Here is a 23551-nt window from a genome sequence, read left to right on the forward strand (position 1 = left end):
ATGTCAGCAGGACCAAGGAACAGATTGTGGGTTTTAGGAAGGGGACGCTATGAGAACACACATCAGTCTTCATTGGAGGGGTCCGTGCTGGAACGATTGAGCAATGTTATCAATATCCCAGAGGATCCGTCCTGGGCCTAACACATTGGTGCAGTCACGAAGAAGGCACAACCAGTGGCTCTACTTTGTTGGGAGTTTGAGGAGATTTAGTATGGTACCAAAGACAAATGCAAATTTCTGTAGCTGGACGGTGGAGACCATCCCAACTGGTTTCCTTACCGCCTGGCATCAATGCACAGGACAGCAAGAGGCTACAGAGGACTATAACTCAACCAGCTCCATCACGGGCACTACCTTCCCAACATCGAGGGCACCTTCAAGAGGCAATGCCTCAAGAAGGTTTGCGTCCATTACCATCAGAGACACATCCTCATCTTGCTACTACCATCAGGGATGAAGTACAGGAGCCTGAAGATCTACATCCAAAAATTCAGGAACAGTTTCTACTTTGCCTCCAGACTTCTGAATGGACAACGATCCAATGAACTCTACTTCATTATTCCGTTTTTTTCTTTATTTTACTTATTTTTATAACTGAAAGATTTTTATGCCTTTGCATTGTATTGCTGCTGCAAAACAACAAACTTTAATATCAAATGTCAGTGATAAAAAATCTGATTCTTCTCTATTCCAATAGAGTGGGGCAGTGAAGAATAGTGGCAGTGCAGGAGGCGTTGATGCTGGCTTACAGCAGTCTGAGGAGTGCAATGCATTTCCCCATTGTCCACTAAACCAGAATTGACATTCTGGCTTCAAATGATGGTAGAGGCTGAGAGAATCCCTTTCTTTTTAAAGATCACAGCATTCGCTATCAAATGTATGTTATCAAAAAAAAACCTCATTCATATCATGTATGGTCAATGATAATATTTTCAGAGCAGTTTACAGAGAGAATAATGTGTAAATCCCCAGTGGTAAAAATGATTCACCAGCATATCCTTGGAGTGAAATAACAGCATAGGAGGAGCTGTGAATCACTGTCGTCAACTGTGGACTTCAATGCTCAGCCACACATTTGTGGACCACAGAAAAATGCTGTCAGTTTTTTTAACCTATTGTGAATATCCATGTTATCATAACAACCTTAAAACTCTAAAGATGCCTGATTTATTTACACTGTGGGACTGGACTCCCACTTGTCTCAAAACTTACTCAGCAGCTAACATGGTCCCTCTGCTGGACATGCTTGCAGCTACATCACCAAACACAAAGGAACTTGACTTGTATTCCTGCAGCTTTACTTGACGTGGGGTTCCAACTTCCAGCTGTAATCTGCCTTCATTGTAGAACGATGGACATAGGCCCAAACATCTCGCCCTCTCCCTGGCTTCCAGTGTTGGATTAATGTTTTTAAAGAGATGCAGTATTTAGAGATACAGCCCTTCTCACAATGAGCCTGTGCAGCCCAATTACATCTACGTGATCAACTAACTTACTAAACTGGACGCCTTTGGAATGTGCAGGAAACTGGAGCACTGAAGAAATCCTCACAGTCACAAGGAGAACGTACAAACTCCGGACAGACTGTGGTGGAATTAAACCAGGGCTGCTGGTGTTGTAACAGCTTTGCACTAATTGTTACACTATTTTCCGTAAGACCATAACATTGTAAGACATAGGAGCAGAATTACACTCATGTCAGCAATTAACCAACTAACCTGTACACCGTTGTGATGTGGGAGGTAGCTGGAGCACCTGGAGGAAAGCCATGTGGTCACGGGGAGAACATACAAACTCCTTACATACAGCAGTGAAATTGAACTTGGGTCAATGGCACTGTGAAGGCTGTGCTAATTGCTACACTTCTGCACCGCCATGCAACTTTAACACTATATTCTGCATTGTAGTATTGTTTTCCTTTCAGACTACCCTGATGTCCTGATGTGTGGGATGATCCAGCTAGATAGCATGCAGAACAAAGCTTCCCACTGTATCGCAGTGTATGTGCCAATAATTAATCCATAACCGATTGATTTCCAATTAAAAAACCTCATTAATCAAAATAGAAAATGCTGAAAACACTCAGCGGGATAAATAGCATCTGTGGAGACAGAAGCAGCATGAACACTTCAGTCAGACTCTTGTCATAAGCTGAACAGCTAACTCTATTCTTCCTTCCACAGAATTTGCCTTATCTATTGTTTCCAGCACTTTCTGCTTCATTTCAGTTTTCCAGCACCTGCCGTATTATTTTTCATCATTAGTTGGGCTGTACACCCAGTTTCTCCAACGAAGTAGTGAAGCTATCTGTGCAACAGTATTTACACAATATTACATCTGAGGAGGGCCAGATGCTGAGTATGAGTTCAAGAGACAATTCTTTAAGACCTTAAGTACAGGAGCAGAATTACATCATTTGGCCTATCCAGTCTGCTCCGCCATTTCATCATGGCTGATTCAGTTTTCCTCTCAGCCCCAATCTCCTGCCTTCTCCCCGTATCCCTTCATGACCTGACCAACCACAAATCTATCAACCTCTGCCTTAAATACACATAAAGACTTGGCCTCCACAGCTGCCTGTGGCAAAAAATTCCACAGATTTACCACTCTCTGGCTAAAGAAATTCCTCTTCATCTCCATTCTAAAAGGACGCCCCTCCATTCTGAGGCTGTGTCTTCTGGTTTTAGCAATTTCCTTATTCTGAATGAACGTACAATGAATCACAATCTTCTTTCACTTAATTACAAAAGCTGTTGGTCTCTCGATAGTCTTTATGTGAGATGCATCATTGTGTTACTCTCACTATAAGAAATGGGGAGAGAGTTCAGAAATCAGAGGTGCAAAGGGACTTGGAGTTTTAGTACAGAATTCCCTGAAGGTTAACTTGCAGGTTGAGTTGGTAGCAAGGAAAGCAATTGTAATGTTAGGATTCATATCAAGAGGACCGGAATGTAAACGCAAAGGTGTAATGCTGAGGCTATATAAGCCATTGGCTTGAACACATTTGCAGTACTGTAAGCAGTTTTGGCCCACATATCTAAGAGAGGATGTTCTAGTATTGGAGGGAGTCTAAAGGAGGTTTATGAGAATGATCCTAGGGATGAAAGGATTCACATATGAGGAGTGTTTCAAGGGCTGAAATTATTCATATATGAGGAAGGCTCTGAGCTATACTCACTGGACAGGGGTTGGGCAAAATCTTATTGAAACTTACCAAATTCTGAAAGCATGGGATAGAGTGGACATGGAGAGGATGTTTCCAGTAGTGTAAATGTCCTGGACCAGAAAGCATAGCTTCAGAATGAATAGATTTTCCTTTAGAATAGAGATGAGAAGGAGCTTCTGTAACCAGAGAATGGCAAATCTGTGAAATTCATTGCCACAGATAGCTGTGAAGATCAAATCATTGGGTACTTAAAGCAGAGGTTGACAGATTCTTCATTAGTAATGGTGTCAAAGGTTACCGGAAGAAGGCAGGATAATGGATTGAGAGGGAAAAACAAATCAGCCATGATCAGATGGAGGAGCAGATGTGATGGACCAAATGGCCTAATTCTGCTCCTATATCTAATGGTCTTAACAAGAAAATTAACTCTGCTCGAACATGTGAATTTTTGTTTCTCCCACAAATCATGTGTTTTAAGGGAAGATAAAATGTACCAATACCATGCTTCTGTCAACAAAGTACAACTGTCTTTTAAAATTGATTTTACTGCCTCATACCAGGAGTCATATGTCTTTCATTTTACACACACTACAATAAAGCGAGGCTGCAAAGATCCAACATTAAAAACATGTTTTTCCCAAACAATCAAGGGATGGGGAGAAGGAGAAGAGTAAATTATTAAATTTAAGTAGCCCAAAAGGATTTCTACAAACAGAGCATAGGCATGTGCATATTCTAAATAATTGTGAAATGTTGCTTTAATTATCTTGCAGCTATACTGAACATTGAATACACATGCAAATTATATTCAGGGCAACAGAAAATTATCCAGTAAAATGTATCTTCTGTCAAAGCTAGTCAGATTGGACTTACTGCAAAATGTATCTCAAAAGACAAGGTAACTCTTTCATTCTAGGAAAATGCAAAAATTTCAACAAGCTAAAAATTACTAAATGATATTGGGCAGCTTAACAAGAAAGCAGATTACTCGAAACTTTCCACAATCATAAGCCCACAGCAACTGCTGTTGGTGAGGACCCTGGGGCAACTCTGCCTCGGGCACCATATCCACATCGCTCATTGACAGCCTCTCTCCGATACTCATAAATAATTAATTGTTTTTGATTAAAAATATAGAAGTACTTTTATAAAAATGAAAAAATCGATTCTGAACATAAAGCACAAATAAAAGCACCAAGCACACAAAAAAAAATTTGCACTTAAGCCCAACTCTGGAATCTATAATGAAATGAATGGAGGCTGTACTAACATCCAGTCAGATAGGTTATTTTCCCACGTTAATGATGGTGCTCACTCAAAGAACTGCAGGCTAAGTCATGTAACCGGCAGCAGCTGAATATTGAAGTTACCCTCCCGAGCCACCAACAGGATCAGGAAGATACACTTCATTATCATCTTGCCTTCAAAGATAATAAAACATACGTCACACCCTCCCATCATATCTGCTGATGTTTTAGGGCCAGTTTAGCAGAGAACGTTGATCTGAATCATAATGATCCAAATACAAAGAAACCTAAGGCAGGCGGACTTGACAGGTGCACTCAGTTATACTTTTCCACTGGAAGTTGCCTAAAAGTTTGGCAAGATTTTTCCACCAAACCAAGGCTGGTATAAGAGGAGAGGCAAGCATTGCTTCTTAAGTCCTGATGTTCATTAAGGCCTAATTTTGCAGCCACTGGACCAGAAAAGAGATGAACAAAGGGAGAGAAACTTTCTATGACTCCTGATTCAAACATCCCTGTTTTTAATCTCTCTGAAAGTGGCAATCTCACCTGCAAAGTATAAGAATTAAATTTCTCCTTTTAGTAAACATATATCTTAAATGCAAACATGATACTTGTCTGGTGTTAAATGAAATTAATTGTAAAAAACTTAAATTAATACTTTTAAAAGAATAACTACATAAGTTCTGATTCAAATTGTTAAGTACTAAAGAAGTCTCTCTAAGGACAAGACAACATCAGCCTTCAGAAGCAGTATACCAAGAATACATTCTTGCACTTCCTGGTGTCAATTACATGGGGGCAAAATTTGATGGAAATACACTGGTTACATGAATCAGGGTAGACATTAAAGGGAACTCGGACATGTTTGGCATAATAATCAAGCAACTTATTCAATGTGTTCAAGAAGCCTACTCCACTTTTTTGCCCCAAATTAGGTTGTAAATTAAAAGAAAAATTCTGATTATTCTCACATCCGCTATGTCTTTTTCGTTCACCAGCAATTTACTTTCTCCTGCATTCAACTGACAGTCATTGCCTGCTCCCTACTCTTCTCTCCCTTTGTTGAACCTTCTCCAGATGCTCCAGTTCAAGAAGAAAAGTGTTCTCTCCAGCCCCTAGCAAGCTTCCTTCACCCTGACAAGGGCCCTTCCTGACAGGTCCAACACCCATACGTAGCAAACACCCTCTGCTGACACCTGACTGTGTCAAGCACAAATCTCGGCCTAGCTCCTCCCTTCCATTCAAACCACTACTGCCACCTGACCTGGCATCCATCCAATTTACCCTCAGTAACAGTGCTCTCCTTTCTCAGCAACATTGGTGCCAGTTGATTGTGAGAGCCTCTTCCACCCTGCTTTCCTTTAACAGAACAGATATTAGACCAAACAGCTGACATGTCACAATAGAGTATAGATGGTTGACAAGAATGACACAACAACTGATCAACTTTAATTAACTTGAGGTATCATTTCAACAATTTCCAAGGCACACAACTTTTCTCTCCATTAAGTAGTTAAGGGCTTAATGAATGAATGCTGCTGAGGAAGACTGTCCTGGAGCAAATGCAACCAGAAGGACAGATGTTTCATTTACAACCTCTTTGAGGCTCAAATATGTGGCTTTTCATAGTGTCCTTAGTTCGGTCGTCAACAGGGCCCCATGAAAATAGTGGTTTCACCAACCAAAACAGAACTAGTAAAGAAGATTTGATGACTCAGTAATGAATTGAAAGAGAGGAAGTTTGTGAGCTGTAAGTAAATCCTAAAAGAAAAACATGTGAATTTGGCTTCTGTCGTCAATCTGCTGCAGAAGCTTTGAGTGCACTACAACATGCTGAATGATGCATCAGCTGGGAGCTCTGGTCACAGTCAGGATTCTGCAAGACAAGAGCAGGCTATTTATGCTCCAGGCAAGCTTAATTCCTTCATCTGCGTCAGCTGTACACACACATTTGTTTGTTTCTTTCCCCCTCTCATATTTATTTACCTTCCTCTTAAATTCACCTCTGCTTTAAGCACATCCTTTAACAGCAAGTTTTCCAGTGAAAGCCTTTGAATACCTACAGGCTAATTTTGGTTGCAAGATAAATCTTACAATTACAGCAAAATGTTATCATATTCATCACAACACAATGTGACAAATAAAAAGCCACTCACTCTTAGCCACTTCAAAGGATTCAAACTTTACAGGTTGAATGTAGGTAACCAGATTGGACATTTCCTCTGTGGCATTTGCTTCACAGCCGGCAGTTCCCTACAAAATAAAAGCCAGCAAAATGTTAGAACTCTGTACATGTGCAATAAAAATTTGTTACTAATCATGTCCCCAGATGTGCAATGTAGCAGCAGATGTGCATTGGACTCTGACACCTTAGTTTCCCCATTTAAGTCAATGCAACCAATTAATTATATAGGTAAGCACTTGCATTGACAAGGCATAGAACAATTGATCATGTATTTGGAATTAGAATAAATGGGTAACTATTGGTTGGTGTAGACTTGGTGGGCCAAGGCCTGTGTTTACATCCCCGTGATTCAAATTTTTGAAATGGAATACGATATGCAAACATTGCAAGATTGGACAGTTTCTGAAATAAAATACAAATTTTTACTGCAATGTGTTTTATTTCCAATGATATCAGCCTTGTGAAGGAACGTTTTCTACGGTAGCAGTAGATAAAGAAGTATTGCTGATTTCCAGTTGCTGTGCTCGTCACATCTCCCCAAGTAGGGGGATGTGCAGTATAAATTTGTTCTCCATTTTCCTGCACTGCATAAGAACAGAGCAAAGCACATTTTCTTAAGCTGAAGGCACAGAGGAAGAAGTTTAGATTATTTTAGTACTTATCTCAGCAACATCATCCAGAATTGGTACCATTCTGGCTTCACCCTCAGAAGACTGTGTGTTCATGTTACACTTCAGAATTAGAATAAATACTTGGCAATGCATACGTGCAGTTCTGAGAAAGTTGTGCGCAAATGAAAGTGCCATTTCCTGAATGAGATATTAATCCTGGGATTTGTCTCCCATCTCTGGGCTGGGTGTGCATGAGATGGAAAATCTCAAGGCAGTATTTTGAAAAAGAGCAAAAAGAGATATTATTAGTGTCTTGGCCAACATGGGGTAGCTTGAAAGGAACTTCTTTATCTGTAACTAATTCTGTGGCCTCTGTCAACTGAACGTAGAAAGCATGTTTCACAATGTCATGGCATTCCAAAATACTTAACAGCTGATGAAGTGTATTTAAATTATATTCTAAAACAAGAATCTGTAGCAAAACGTGTGCTTATCTATTTCTTTATGATGTTGACTGAAGGGTAAATATTTTAAGATTGTCAAGATTCAAGATTGATCAATGTCATTCCCATACAGAAGTGTAAGGGAGAACAATTGTGACTGTACGTCCAAAGCAGCACAATCCCCCTCACAAAAGATAAGGAACACAATAACAATAAAAAATACAATAAATATAAATATTAAAGATAGGTTATATGCAGAGATTGATTGTGTTTCTATAAACTGACGCTAGGCACAGGAGTGTCTGTACATAAGCTGACTGACAGGAAACGACAAAGTAATGGTGGTTGAGGGTGTGGAGGGGTGGGTTAGTGGGTGGAGGTGTTGATCAGCCTTACAAGTCAATGGTGATACCACTCCTGCTTTCCTAGACATAGTGCCACAGGACCTTACATTTATCCGAGAGAGTGAGATAGGGTTTGGTTTAAACATTTCGCTTGATGAACAATGTGTTCAGCAGTCAGTCATTCCCTTGACACAGTATTAGAGTATCTGTCCAGATTGTTCTGCTCTGCCCATTACCTCTGCCTTACGGGAGAGAAACTTTTTCAGAGCTGGCATGATCAGTTACTGGGAGGTCGGGATGTCAGGATCTGTGAGTGTTGCTAAGAGGCAAGTTTCCCCTTTATTTTCTTTGCTTATCATGGATATGTTTGCAGCAGCTGAGGAACACAAAAAGAATCCCGGTGACTCTCTACTGGGACATGATATACCACGTTCCAGGTATCACCAGTTTTACCCTTTGGCCTCCATCTACATGGGGTTTTTTTTCAAAATCTTGTTTAAAATTCCCCTCTTTGTGTATAAATACATTCATGATCTCTCCACATTTCTTAATTTTGCAACTTTTAACTGGCTGCTCTTAAATGGCAAGCGTCTTGTTTGCTTTTCACCACTGGCGTCTCAGTTTCTTGAGTCCTGACCCCTAGAACTGCCTCCTCTACCCTTTCACCTGTTTATCTTCACCTTTGCTTTCATGGCTTTGCATAAAATATGTTGGTTTGTTTATTTTTCTTTGGCTTCAGAATTGTTAGGAAAAAATCTATTCATAACCTGGCAGTTACAGTCAGGACCAATATTTGCTTCTTGTCTCATGTTTGCTAATCTTGCCTGCTAAACAGCAGTTGGCAATTGAAAGATCAAAAACAGAGATAAGTAAACTTCGAACAATATATTGCCAATTTCTGGTCATAAGTGGAAGTCAGTCATCAGTTGTTAAAACGTAAGTGGAAAGCAATAGTCAGCCTGAAGTTAAAGCAAACAGGCTCTGTACTTTGTATGTACTCTGTCTGTGAAAGCAGATGCTAGCTCACTACACCTGCTTTATTATTGCTCGAGAGTAGAATATGAGACAATGAGTTGCTTCAAACAGACAAGCTTACTCTGAAGTTGTTTAGTTGAAGGAAGCAAGCAGAAAAGGTAGATAATATCAAAAACTGATATGTTTATAGTTGGGAGTTTTAAGTTAGCTTCACAGCATTATTTGTGAACTATGAACATTAAAATGTCTATGTCTCCAAAAATGCTTTCTAACTATTTGTGTTAAAGTATATCCGATGAAATATCATATGCTTGTGAAGTCACTCAAGTGGGAGAAAAAGGCTATAACTAAAGAGAGCATTCAGGCTTATTAGGAATAGAGTAAAGAACATTAATAAACCTGAAAGAATTATGGGGTGAATCAGAATACATTTCTCCAGCTTTGGTTTCTGCGCTGGGTGATTCATTTGTCTGCATCATGGTATGTCTTTTTAGTTTATAAGAGTTGTACCTGTGGTTTGGAAATCCTTTGTGTTTGAGAAATCCTTTATGCTTAAGAAACGCTTCGTGCTGTGTGTTTAAGAAATGGTTTGTAATTTGGAAATGTTTAAGATAGAAATCCTCTGCGAGTTTTAAATATCTTCTAAGAATGTAGCTTGGATTTAAATGTGCATCATTGAAAATAAACGAACTGCGTTTTGTTAGTTAGAAGAATCTTCCCCTTGGTAGGGAGGGTTGACTCACCACTCAACTAGTGGGTATTGGCAGCTAACCTCATCATGGAGGATAAACAGGGAAGGTGAGTAGTCTTTGAAGATTGGGTAGTTTCAGTATACTATCCCTTTAGTGAGAGTGATCATGGCTATTTATATCCAATAGGGCTTAAGGTCTTTATCTGAGTTTAGAACTTTGTGCTCCGCAAACCCAATCACATCAAACAGTGCAAATCCATGTAAGAAACTGAGAACAGCACCAGAGTCTAAATAAACAATAAAACACACTCAATTCTCATTCATTTTATGGTGTACTATACTCTCACCAACAGTTATCAACATTCCTGTCAGTCGAATGAATACAGTATTTCTTAAAACTACTATTAATCTTCGGCACATATTATCACAAGGTGGAGGTAAAAAAATCATCCCTGGGAGTTATGATTTTATTTTATCAACCTATACAGAGGTATTCAAGTGCAAAATGTAATGTATTTCTAGCATATTTTATGTTTCATATTTTACAGCAAGATGTGAAATGTCTATGCAAACTTTTATTAAAAATTAGTTTGCATGAATTTCTTGGGACAACTTATTCCCTTTCTGAGTGTCTTTCCTTATCCTACTATCCATATTTTGTCCAATTATATCTCTGTGATATGACTTCAAATAATTTTGAATGCTAAAATAAGTGATATAAATGGAATTTGTTTTCATTTTCATCAAACAATGCAAAAACAAAAGATCAGTTATTCTATGAAAGAGTACTGTGTACTGTTTTTTTTATTTATAGCTAATGGAAAACATTAGGTAAAACTTTATCAAATCTGTACCTGTACTGGACAAGCACTAAAGTTTATTCACTCTTCAAGCAAAGAAAACAAAAACCTAATTCTTTTTGATAAGTGGCTTTTTTATTTAAATATTACATCTAATTTAAAACGTATGGGACAAATGATTGCCTTTGAATTTTGGATCCCTATCTATTTTATTCTATTGATACTTTGCTCTCTGCATAGTTAGTGCTGTAACTATTAATAAAGGTGCATGTATATACCTCACATCCTGCTGCAGATATAAAATATCAGACATAACACAAATTCATTTAAATAATCCAATTAAGTCCCAATAATGATTTGGTTAAACATTATCTTAATTCTCTTTGATGTTTTTGTACAATCAGTATGCGATAATAAATTCCAAAGGAATAATGATTTCCAGAAATACATTTATTTTAATTACTGTTAATTGCTTACACAGTAGGTGATAAATTTATAATTTGAAGCAAATCAGACTCAACATTTGCAAAACCCATTTAACTGTTCTCAGTTTTATTTTTCAGAAGGTGCACTGTGACTCTCAAGTAATACTTAGTTCTGACCAGTTCTGAAATTGAATATCAAACATATTACCTGCACCAGATAAAATGGAATATATAAAATATGTTGAAACAGTAATGTGCCACAGACAATTATACAGGGTGTTAGGTGAAAGCTTAGTGCGAACAGCCCCACGTTTCCCTGGAAATGTATGAAGCTGTAGAAGCACTCTTGCTCTTACACTCTACCAATTCTGAACTCCCTTTTCCACAATTATTTACAAATTTTCTTTAGATGTAAAATAAAAGGAGGACATTCAGCCCATCAAATCTGAGCCAGCCCACCAAGGAATCACATTCTCATTGACTTCCCACAGATTCTACCGCCCACCTATGCACCAGGGGCCATGTACTGTAAGTGGTCAATGAACCCACCTGCAGCTTCACACACAGAGTGGTTGGTATCTGAAACTCAATGCAAAAGGAGGCTGTATTACAATTACAATCACTATGTTTAAACAACAGACTTAACGCGGGCAAATTTGATGGGTGTAGATGGACCAAAAAGTTGGAGTGGATGTGTTGGGCTTAAGGACCCATCATTGTGTGCTGTTGTGACTGGACAATCCTTACATCTTTGGGATGTGGAGGAAATCAAAGCAATTTGAGGAAACTCACATGGTCAAAGGGGGAACATTCAAACTCAACTGGGCGCCAATATTGAACCCAAACTGCTGGCACTGTGAGGCACATAGTTCTACTAACTGTGTCACTAAGTCACCCTACTGAAATATTTCCCAAATGTATTCCTTCTCTTCTCCAAAGGTTTGCACTCCTTCCTTTCTACATTTTCTTCAACTTGATTTGGCTCCTCCCAATTCCACATAATTCTGATGTTTACACAGCCTCTTTCCAGACCCTGATCATTAACTCCAACTTTACTGGTCTCTGTTCTGGTGTAAGACATCCCGGCAAAACTGACAAAAGTAAAACATTCTTACAGCATTGAGCAAGCAGTTACCTGGAGAAATGAAGCAAACAAACGTTAGACATACCAAGCAGACCAGCAAACGTGTGTGGAGAGGGAAACAGAGTTAACATTTCAAGGTGATGATCTTTCACCAGAACTGGGGGAAAGTCATGGATAAAATAAATGTTAGATTGCAGAGAAATAGGGAGGTGCAGAGAGAACAGAAGGTCGGTGGTTGGGTGGAGACAGGGAGAGACCATGGTGTCAGCAGACAGATATTGGTGAAGGGCAGACAATAACAAATGGTTTATCTGAGGAACTTGCAAATAGGAGTTGAGTTTCGCAGGTGGCACTATGGTTTTCTGAAATGAGGTATTATTTGACAAAACATTATATCCAGGTTTGTCAGAATAATGTAGAAGGCCAAAGATATAGAGGTTAGAGTGGGATTGAGATGGAGAATTAAAATGACAGGTAACTGTAAGTTAGCAAGCCTGTTCCCACATTCATTTCAGGCTTTTCCCCTCTCTTTCTCTGCTTTTTCCTCCATTTCAGGACAAGTTGCTCACCAATATCTACTACAAATCAATGAACTCCTAACACTATCTTGACCACGTACACACCTGCACAGTCTTCCTTTAAGGGATGATCCATTTCATTTTTCCAGTTTGCCTATTTTCATTGCTCCTTTTGGATGGTGCCATCTTGCATATCAGTGCTTTTCCAAAGTATCTCCCCTTTTCCTCTACTGAGGTTGACAGGGTATGTCAACTCTTTCTGTTCTATTTCTTGCAATACAGCACTTATTCTCTCTTGTCTCACTAAGAATCAGGAAGGGGTTTACCATATCTTCACCGTTTAATTGCAACCCTCTGTTTTTAAAAGATCATCCTCTGTAATATTCCACCCACCCAATGCAACAATACCAGCAGCCACAACTTCCCCATCCCTTTCTGCATTTAACGAGACTACTCCCTCCACAAAACTCTGGTTCACTTTTCCAGTTTGACCAGATCTTAAGCCCCTTCTTATGGCGTCTTTCCATGCAACTTAGAAGATGCTAAGAGACACCTGCTCTCTTCCCATTGTCCAAAGACCCAAACGTTTCTACCAGGTAAAGAAGCTGTTCATTTGCACTGCTTCCAATTCAACAAACTGCAATTGATAGTCGTGACTTGGTCTCCTTTACACAGGGGAAGCCTATCAACAATGTTCCAACGAAACTCAAAGCAAGCTAGATGGACAACATTTCATGTTCCACGTAAACTAGATATATCTTTCCAAATTCACCATTGAATTCAACAATTACAGGTGACCTGCCCATTCCGTCCTGTATTCAGATTGCATAGCATTCAGTTTTGTTTTCACATTCCTCCTCTGGAGCTTCAGATGTCTTCCCCTTATATACACCACCCCCTAACGCAGCCTTGTCATTCATCATACTACCAACAGCATTACCTCTTGTGTCATTCAATCACTCTTCATTTCCACCCAGTTACAGATCTGCCTTCTTGTTCTTTTCCATCCCTTTGCCTTTTCTATGTAACTTTATCTTTCTAAACTGTATTTTCTGTATATCCCAATGAAAAGTAAATGACCTGAAATATTAACTCTGTTCCACTCTCACTGAGGTTTCCTGTATGAATTAACTATTTCTAGTATTTCCCATTTTTATTGCAATACAAGCCCACATAAATAATACAGAGACAACCAAGTGCTTTAATTCTAAATGATTTGGAATGAAAAAGAATGAAGGTCACACCAAGCCTCTTTTTTCTTCAATTGCTAATTGAAATCTTGGAAATTCACTTGGGAGATGAAGATGAACTTATGGTTTAATGACTCATGCAAAAAAAAAGGTACATTGACCACAGCTGCAGTGATCCAAAATAACAATATAAATATATTTCCAAAGGCCTTGAGTGTTGGGCTTAGAGGTAGGGAATGCAAAGTTGATTTCAAAGAACCTGTGTGGAAATGCCCCAGAGTGTTGCTTCAAGTAATATACTAAACTGGAAATGATTCCAATCATTTGACTTGGACACCATTCCAAAGTAAGGATCCTAGAAACAATTTCATCTTTCAGCAGAACTTGCTTTACCAGAAATCAAGCACTGCACAGATACCACAACGTAATACAGTTGAGTTAACAGTGTTGCCTACCTCATCCATTGAAGATTTTTTGGAATCTTCATCATCATCATCTTCATCTTCACTCTCTGCATCTCCTTCTCCTGCAGTCATTTGATAATATTCAACAGGATGTTACTTTTAGTGAGGCAAAAACAAACTGAATTGTGTTAATATTTTTGGTTTGTTGATATACTAATTGTGAGTTAAGTTTACGTTAAACCTGCTCCACGGCTTCATCAGGTTGTGCAGTAATTACATAGATGCTTGCTTCAGGTGACAGACTGCATGAAACAGAGGTTACTTAAGCAAATATCCTTAGTAAGAACTTCAGCAAGATTTAGGAGCATGTGGAAGTGGCCAATTTCTTTTCCCTGGGATCTCTATATCCATGCAGTAATTTTACTTTCAAATCACAAGTTGAACATTTCTTTCTTGGAGGAATGGCTGGTGAAGGGGTTAGGTCCACCAAAATTTTCAGGTTTGTTTTATTTTCCTTGATGATATCCCAGCTATCTGTATTTCCCTTTAAATAAGGAAATTTCAAGATAAAGCAGTCAATGCCTTCGTAACTGGATATCTCAGGAGATGTGTCTCTTTGTTCTCACTAAAGCTGAGGGTTGTTTTTAGATGGTATCTATTATTGGCCTTGCTCAAAAAATCAAACTTTGATACTTAGAAGTTGACTGTCCCATCTGCAGTCACCCAAAAGCCCTAATGTGTTGTAAACTCCTAAGTGCTGTCCATATTACCTAGAACTCCTTGACTGAATCCCTCCAATTTGTTTTCCATCCCTGCCACAGTTCTGAAAGAATCCTAATCAATGTCATGATGACAGTTGACATAATAATGTATGAGGTAATCTGGCCTCCTTGTCAAAATCAACCAATTCATCCTCCTCAATGCCCCACTACTGGCTAGGTTTGAACCCTCCTTTTTCCATTCTCAGTTATATTTGAAAAAAAAGAATAATTTGCATTGGGTTCTCTTCTACCTGCTGCACTTTTACCTCAGGCAGTTAATATCCACCAATAACCAATAACACCAATAATCAATAAACTCCACCACACCATGCCTTTGATACCTTGAGGCTTGAGTATTCCAAAAGATAGATGTCGTTCAAAGCTCTGCTGCCTGTGTCGTAATTCAGATTGTCCTCTAGACCTATCAGCCCATGCTTGCTAACTTATAACTAACCCAGCTGAAAATTATCAAATGTTTTTTGTGTCCACTCCTCTAAGACGTTTGGAATTTCCTCCTGACCTTCTATCTGCACTCCTCTAATTTGCTTACTGTCTCTCAATACCTCCTTTATAAAAGAAAGCCCATAATTCTAGGAACTTCTTCACTGTGTCTCTTTCCACCTTCAAATTACTTCTTCAAACCTATCCAAAGCATTTGGGTAGTTGTGCTAATGCCTCCTTAAATCATGGGCTCTTAATCTGGGGTCCCCGGAGCCCTCGGTTATTGGTAGGAGTCTATGGCATAAACAGGCATGGGAATCCCTGTCTTAAGTAAAAATAAAATTGATGGAAATATTAAGCAGGTCAGGCAGAATCTATGGAAAAAGAAATGCGGGTAATCTTTCAGTTTGATGATTTCTTGACAAAACTGAACAGTACCAATGAAAGTCCTCAATTTAATATGTTGACATGGTTTCGTTCTTCACAAATGCTGCCTGACCTGCTAAGTATTTCCAGCATTTTCTGCTGCTACTTCAGATTTCCAGCATTTGCAGTTGTTTTTTTTTCTGCTTTTCTAACATCTCCTTATTCAGCTTGAGGTCTTATTTTGATCAGTGTGAACTGCCTACATTTTTCTGCATTGAGGGTTCAATATAAACACATCGTTATTATTAAATATGATTGATAACAGGAAGGGGTAAGAAAACAGGGTGACTACTGGGAAGCACTGGCATGCTGCTAGGACTGTGGCATCAAACAACGTCTGAACAGACCTGTCATTTTGCTTCCCTTCAATAAATCATACTCAACCTCGAGCCCTGTCAGCCCTGGCCTCTGTGCACATCCATCTCTGTGAAGGAATTTACAGTCGATTTCAAAGATTATCGAGGCCTCCTTTTTCTGACAGACCTCTTCAGCTTATCAAGGAATGCTTATGTTTTAGCCTGGAGACTGGATTGACAAATTCATCATGGAACTCAAGTTGTTAATAATAATAAATTAATTTTTAATTAATTCCCTCAGCCTGACAGCTTGTCATGAAACAGGGGCACTTCGTCCATGAGCTCTCACATAAGCCAGGCTCACTTTGGTATGGAATCTTTGCACTACATTTCTCCCTCTGCCATTTTAATCAAATGGTCTATGTATTTAAATCTAACAGATTAGTACCCATGTGATTCTAGGAAATATACTCCAGGAAGTTACTAGAGGAGGAAAATGCAGAGCAAAACATAAAATTAGTCCAAGTTCATGATGTATTTAATAGATCTTTGTTAGCCAACAGTGTTAGGGCCAATGGAACCTCAGTGGATAGGTCAAAGGGCAATGTAAAGGAGGGGTGTGGGATTTGTAAGTTTTACTGTGAGATGCCAATGTGTGCTTGGGCAGTTACGAATTGTTCTAACAAACTTCGTTTTGGGCCTCAGCTGACTCTCTTCACACTCCCACTGGTCAACTGACCATCAAGGAAGAGATTCAAGGAGCTGTAAGATCTACTTCCATTCTGACAATTCCACAATGATTTCTCCAGTAATGCACTGTTACGTTTGTTATAAGCCCACTGGTAAGCATATATTGGTTTGCATTTAACTACCTAACCTTCTCATTAGCAGCATGTTTATTCATCAAGTACGAGATAATCTGTCCTAGGGCAATGCTGAAAATAAGTACATATTTTCTGACCTATTGATTTTCTGCCAATTGCCTTCTGCTCCGTCACCTCCTTCCCTGACTTTTCCACAGGTTTTTCCACTCCATCCGCGCTGGACTGCTGGGTCACATCCGGTTCCTCGTGGTTGGATGAGGCTGTTGTACAGAGGATGGAGTAATTAAAATTTTAAACATGTGCAAATTTAAAAAAAGAACATAAGTTTAATGTTAGTTGACCTCACAAGAAGTTACCAAACTATAAGATATAAACTGTTACATGTAGCCTTTTACATAATGATTCTAACTGGAGACTGAAATAGAATATGATAAACACTAATTTATCAATGAAAATTAATTAGCCTGAAACCTTCGCAGAGTTACTCTCTTCACAAGAACACATGAGAAATCAAGGAAATAGAACAGGAGTCAGCCATTAGGCCCCTCAGACCTGCTCTGCCGTTTAATGTGATTATGGCTGATCCACTCTGGCTTCTTCTGAGCCAGTTCCTCACAGTCCTCAATCCCCCAATCTTTCAAAAATGTATCTGTGTACAGCTTGATGATCTATCCTCCAGAGCACTCTGCAGCAACGAAGTCCAGAGATTCACCATCTATTGCAAAAATGCATTTCTAAGCAACTCTATTTTAAGAGACTGGTCATAGAGCAGTACTGCATGAACACAAGCCCTTTAGCTCTGCAAGTACTTGCTGATCACAGAGTCCACCCGACTAGTCCCAATTTCCTGCTTTCGGCCCCTTTCACTCTTAGCCCCACCAACTACAGTTCAAGGAACAAAGACCTAAACTGGCCAACCTTTCCCTATAGTCCTAGCTACATCCATGTAAATACCTTGCAACTCAGATCAAGCACGACCTGATCTCTGTTTCTTGTCTTTTCTGTACTTCAAGCACTGATAACTTGGTTTTCAGCAACAAGATCTGAAGGATATTTCTTCGAAGCCTTGGAGGAACACAATCACAAAGGCCTCAAAGATAAGCTCCTGAAATTTTAATGTATGAACGCGTCTGTGTGCGTAAACACAGCCTTTAACACATTACAGATAAGACGATCAATGCTTCTTAATGAAAACCAAGTTATTAGTGATTGAAAAATAGAGAACGCTGTATTGACCATCTATTCAGATAATGCTTGTGCCTGAGGTAACTGGCACTGTTCTGTTCTCGGTATAGCATACAGAGAAGCAACAATGAATCATTCAAGGAGAGGCTGTAGTCAGATTTAATGCATACAAATATAGTATTTTGGAGCTTATAATTAACATGACTGGATTTATTATCAATTTACTTGATAATAGGAGATGGAGGGTGATGATTTAGTGCTCTGAATGTGATTGTAAGCCTTTGACCAGTGATGTACCACAGGATTCTGTGCAGGGACCCTCGCTGTTTGTCATATAGATCAATAATTTGAATGTAATTTTCAGTAATTGAACTGTTGGTAAATTGGGTACAGCAATGGCAGATAAAACTTAATACACATCAATGCAACATGATGCATTTCGTAGAGGTCAGGTAAAGGTAAGACAGACTCAATGAATGGTAGAATCCCGGAGAGCACTGAGGAAGTGAGAGACCTTGATGTACAAGTTTGAAGATCACTAGGGATGGCAACACTGGTAGAAAAGGATGGTTAAGAAGGAATATGGGATGCTTGCGTTCATTAACCAAGGCACAGAATACACAACCATGGAAGACCATAGAGAAATACTGTTTACAGTTCTGGCCATGTCACAACAAGGATAGTGTGCAACAGTCAGTCACAACATAAACGAAGGGTAATGTTCTCAACCAAACAGCAAATTGTTCCTTGCAGAAAATTGACAGACGGGAGGCTATTATGAGTAGTCATTCATAATTAAGCCAGGTTCTTATTTTAGCACTTTTTTGTGCAATTCTGATCTCCAAATATGGTGAAACATTTTCTGGGGAACTGATCATGTGATATTTGAACAGAAAAGCCTACAAAAAGTAGCATCCATCATCAAGGACCCCCAATCATCCAGGCCATGCTCTCTTCTCAAGGCTGCCATCAGGAAGAAGGTACAGGAACCTCTGGACTCAAACCACCAGGTTCGGGAACAGTTACTGCCCCTTAACCATCAGGAGGGAGATTGAAAAATCTGGTTGAGTGGTGCCACAACAACAACCTCTTACTCAATGCCAGAAAGACCAAGGAGCTGATATTGACTTTACGGGGAGGGCACCAGAGGTCTACAAGCCAGTCCTCGTCGGAAGATCAGAGATGGAGAGGGTCAGCAACTTTAAATTCCTGGGTGTCACCATCTCAGAGGACCTGTCCTGGGCCCAGCACGTCAGTGCAATTACAAAGGGAACAGGACAACACTGTTACTTCCTTAGGAGTTTGCGAAGATTTGACATAAGTGTTAATCCTGTTGCAAAACCATTGAATCCAAGATGGCGGCGTGACGCAGCTTGCAGCGGCCACTCCGGAGCTGATTATCTGTTATTTGTGAAGCGGGGTGCCGTGCGCAATCATAACCGGATGAAAAATGGACGTGGAAGCATGGAGGAACATCTGGAAATCTCCAGGAAGACCTTCTTCGTTGCTGCTGCTGCTGTGAGGTCCGGGACTCTGCTGGGAAGAACAGGCCCCCAGTCCTCGGGGTCACATTGCCAATGGCCGTTGGCGGGGGCGTCTTAATACGCTCGGCAGAGGATGGTGCTCAGAGAAGCTGTGCCAGAGGGGATGGTCGGAGGCTTGGAGGTTCGACGCACTCAGAGTCCGATGCAGTTGGAGCGCTTTCAATGTGTGCTGCGTCTGCGAGGCTGAGTCGGGCAGCGCCGTGGAAGTCCATAGCGGGGGTATTCCCTTCTGCCGCTGGTGTGGGATGGCGAGTCTATCGGGACCCTGAGGATTTGTGGAAACTGTGTGGTGGTTTCTTTTGAACTTATAGTCTTTTAACATCTTTGGACTATTTTTGCTGTGCCCATGGTCTGTTTTTTTTTTATCAATTATGCTATTGTTTGCACTGTTGTAACTATGTGGTTTTGTGCAGGTCTTGTAGCTTTAGTTTTTGGTCTTGTTTTGTCTGGTGGGATTGGAATTCCTTTCCGGGGAAAGCGCTAAGATGGTAGCGCGATATTAATACGCAGCAGCCTCTCCAAACTCTGGATTGGGGATTGCCAAACGTTATGTGGATTTTCTGGTGTAGTCTGTTTTGTCATGTGCTTTTGTGATATCATTCTGGAGGAACGTTGTCTCATTTTTTAACTGCATTGCATTTGTGGTTTCTAAATGACAATAAACTGAATCTGAATAACATCTAAAGCTTTGATAATATTTGATAGATGTCCGGTGGAGAGCATATTGACTGGCTGCATTACAATCTGGTATGGAAAATCCATTGCCCTTGCCCTTCAGGAGGTCCTGAAAACAGACTACAGGGAGTTAGGAAGGAAGTTGAGAAGCAGGACCACAAAGGTAGTAATCTCCAGATTACTGTCTATGCCTCACGACAGTGAGTAAAGGAATAGAGTGAGGTGGAGGATAAATGCATGACTGAGGGATTGGAGCAGGGGGGCAGGGATTCAGATTTCTGGATTATTGGGACCTCTTTTAGGGCAGGCATGACCTGTACAAAAGGACGGGTTGAACTTGAATCCCAGGGGGACCAATATCCTGGCGGGGAGGTTTGCTAAGGGAGAGTTTACACTAGAATTGCTGGGGCATGGGAACTGAACTGAAGAGACGGAGGAAAGTGCAAAGTGAATTTGAGGGCTGGGTGGAAGTTAGAGGCAAAGTCGATGAAATTGACGAGCTCAGCATGGGTGCAGGAAGCAACATCAATGTAGTTGTCAATGTAGCGAAGGAAAAGGTGGGGGGCAGTACCAGTATAGGTTTGGAGCATAGACTGTTCCACATAACCCATGAAGAGGCAGGCATAGCTGGGGCCCATGCGAGTGCTCATAGCTACACCCTTGGTCTGAAGAAAGTGGGAAGAGCCAAAAGAGAAGTTATTAAGTGTGAGTACCAGTTCCACCAACCGGAGGAGCGTGGTGGTGTTGGGGAACTGGTGAGGTCTGTTGTCAAGAAAGTGGCAGAGGGCTTTGAGGCCTTCTTGATGGGGAATTGAAGTGTATAAGGATTGGACATCTAGAGTGAAAATGAAGCGGTCAGGACCGGGGAACTGGAAGTTATTGAAGAAGTGGAGGAAAGTGCAGTTGGCTCACATATAGAGAAAGCTTGGAGACAGTGCAAGAGGGGGGATAGGCAGGTGATAGAAAAGGGATGTGCTCAGACTGATGGTTTGAGATGTGTCTATTTTAATGCCTATTGAACAAAGAAGCATCTTGAACAAAGCGGATGAGCTTAGAGCGTGGATCAGTACTTGGAGCTATGATGTGGCCATTACAGATACTTGGATGGCTCCAGGGCAGGAATGGTTACTTAGAGTGCCATGCTTTAGATGTTTCAAAAATGACAGGGAGGGAGGCAAAAGAGGTGGGGAAGTGGCACTGCTGATCAGAGATAGTGTCACAGCTGCAGAAAAGGAGGAAGTCATGGAGAGTTTGTCTACTGAGTCTCTGTGGGTGAAAGTTAGAAACAGGAAGGGGTCAATAACTCTACTGGGTGTCTTTTATAGACTACCCAATAGTAACAGGAGCATTGAGGAGCAGATAGGAAGACAGATTCTGGAAAGGTGTAATGATAACAGGGTTGTCATGGTGGGAGATTTTAATTTCCCAAATACTGATTGGCATCTCCCCAGAGTGAGGGGTTTAGATGGGGTGGAGTTTGTTAGGTGTGTTCAGGAAGGTTTCCTGACACAATATGTAGATAAGCCTACAAGAGGAGAGGCTGTACTTGATCTGGTATTGGGAAAATAACCCAGAGGTCAAGGGTCAGTCTCTCAGTGGGAGAGCATTTTGGAGATAGTGATCACAATTCTATCTGCTTTAGCATAGCATTGGAGAGGAATAGGAACATACAAGTTAAGAAAGCATTTAATTGGAGTAAAGGGAAATATGAAGTTATCAGGCAGGAACTTGGAAGCAGAAATTGGAAACAGATGTTTTCAGGGAAATATATGGCGGGAAATGTATGGCAGAAATGTGGCAAATGTTCAGGGGATATTTGTGTGGTGTTCTGCACAGGTACATTCCAATGAGACGGGGAAAGGATGGTAGGGTACAGGATCCATGGTGTATAAAAGCTGTTGAAAATCTAGTCAAGAAGAAAAGAAAAGCTTACATAAGGTTCAAAAAACTAGGTAATGATAGAGATCTAGAAAATTATAAAGCGAGCAGGAAGGAGCTTAAATTAGGAGAGCCAGAAGGGGCCATGAGAAGGCCTTGGCGGACAGGATTAAGGAAAACCACAAGGCATTCTACAAGTGTATGAAGAGCACGAGGATAAGATGAGAGAAAAGGATCAATCAATTGTGACAGTGGAAAAGTATGTGTGGAACTAGAAGAGATAACAGAGATATTTCATGAATGTTTTGCTTCAGTATTCACTACAGAAAAGTATTTGGTGATTGTAGGGATGACTTACAGTGGATTGAAAAGCCTGAGCATATAGACATTAAGAAAGAGGATGTGCTGGAGCTTTTGGAAAGCATCAAGTTGGATACGTCTCCGGGACCGGATGAGATGTACCCCAGGCAACTATGGGAGGCGAGGTAGGAGATTGTTGAGTCTTTGGCAATGATCTTTGCATCATCAATGGGGATGGGAGAGGTTCTGGAAGATTGGAGGGTTGCAGATGTTGTTCTCTTATTCAAGAAAGGGAGCAGAGATAGACCAGGAAATTATAGACCAGTGATTCTTACTTCAGTGGTTGGTAAGTTGATGGAAAAGATCCTGAGAGGCAGATTTATGAACATCTGGAGAGGCCTAATATGATTTGGAATAGTCAGCATGGCTTTGTCAAAGGCAGTCCATGTTTTATGAGTCTGATTGAAATTTTTGAGGATGTGACTAAACACATTGATGAAGGAAGAGCAGATGTAGTGTATATGGATTTCAGCAAGGCATTTGATAAGGTACCTCATGCAAGGCTTATTGAGAAAGTAAGGAGGCATGGGGTCCAAGGTGTCCTTGCTTTGTGGATCCAGAACTGGCTTGCCCACAGAAGGTAAAGAGAGGTTGTAGACAGGCCATATTCTGCATGGAGATCGGTGACCAGTGGTGTGCCTCAGGGATCTGTTCTGGGACCCCTTCTCTTTGTGATTTTAATAAATGACCTGGATGAGGAAGTAGACAGATCGGTTAGTAAATTTGCTGATAACACAAAGGTTGGGGATGTTGTGAATAGTGTGGAGGGCTGTCAGAGGTTACAGCAGGACATCAATAGGATGCAAAACTGGGCTGAGAAGTGGCAGATAGAATTCAACCCAGATAAGTGTGAGGTGGTTCATTTTGGTAGGTCAAAGATGATGGCAGAATATAGTATTAATGGTAAGACTGCTGGCAGTGTGGAGGATCAGAGGGATCTTGGGGTTCGAGTCTATGGGACACTCAAAGCTCCTGTGAGGGCCTATATTGTGCTGTAGGTTGACTCTGTGGTTAAGAAAGCATACGGTGTATTGGCCTTCATCAATCGTGGGATTGAGTTTAGGAGCCGAGAGGTAAT

General features: G+C 40.5%; 1 protein-coding gene across 2 annotated transcripts in view; it reads right to left on the reverse strand.

Moving 5' to 3' along the window:
• Positions 1-23551, reverse strand: part of plcb1 (phospholipase C beta 1) — a 950430-nt gene that overhangs the window by 134834 nt on the left and 792045 nt on the right. For both annotated transcript variants that reach the window (XM_073051321.1, XM_073051322.1), the window contains exons 15-17: positions 16969-17091; positions 14135-14205; positions 6570-6666 (exon numbers count right to left, since the gene is read on the reverse strand). In XM_073051321.1, the coding sequence (XP_072907422.1) occupies positions 6570-6666; positions 14135-14205; positions 16969-17091 (291 nt within the window). The remainder of the gene's footprint in view (positions 1-6569; positions 6667-14134; positions 14206-16968; positions 17092-23551) is intronic.

The sequence above is a fragment of the Hemitrygon akajei genome, chromosome 7 (assembly GCF_048418815.1).
Source record: "Hemitrygon akajei chromosome 7, sHemAka1.3, whole genome shotgun sequence".
Taxonomy (NCBI): domain Eukaryota; kingdom Metazoa; phylum Chordata; class Chondrichthyes; order Myliobatiformes; family Dasyatidae; genus Hemitrygon; species Hemitrygon akajei.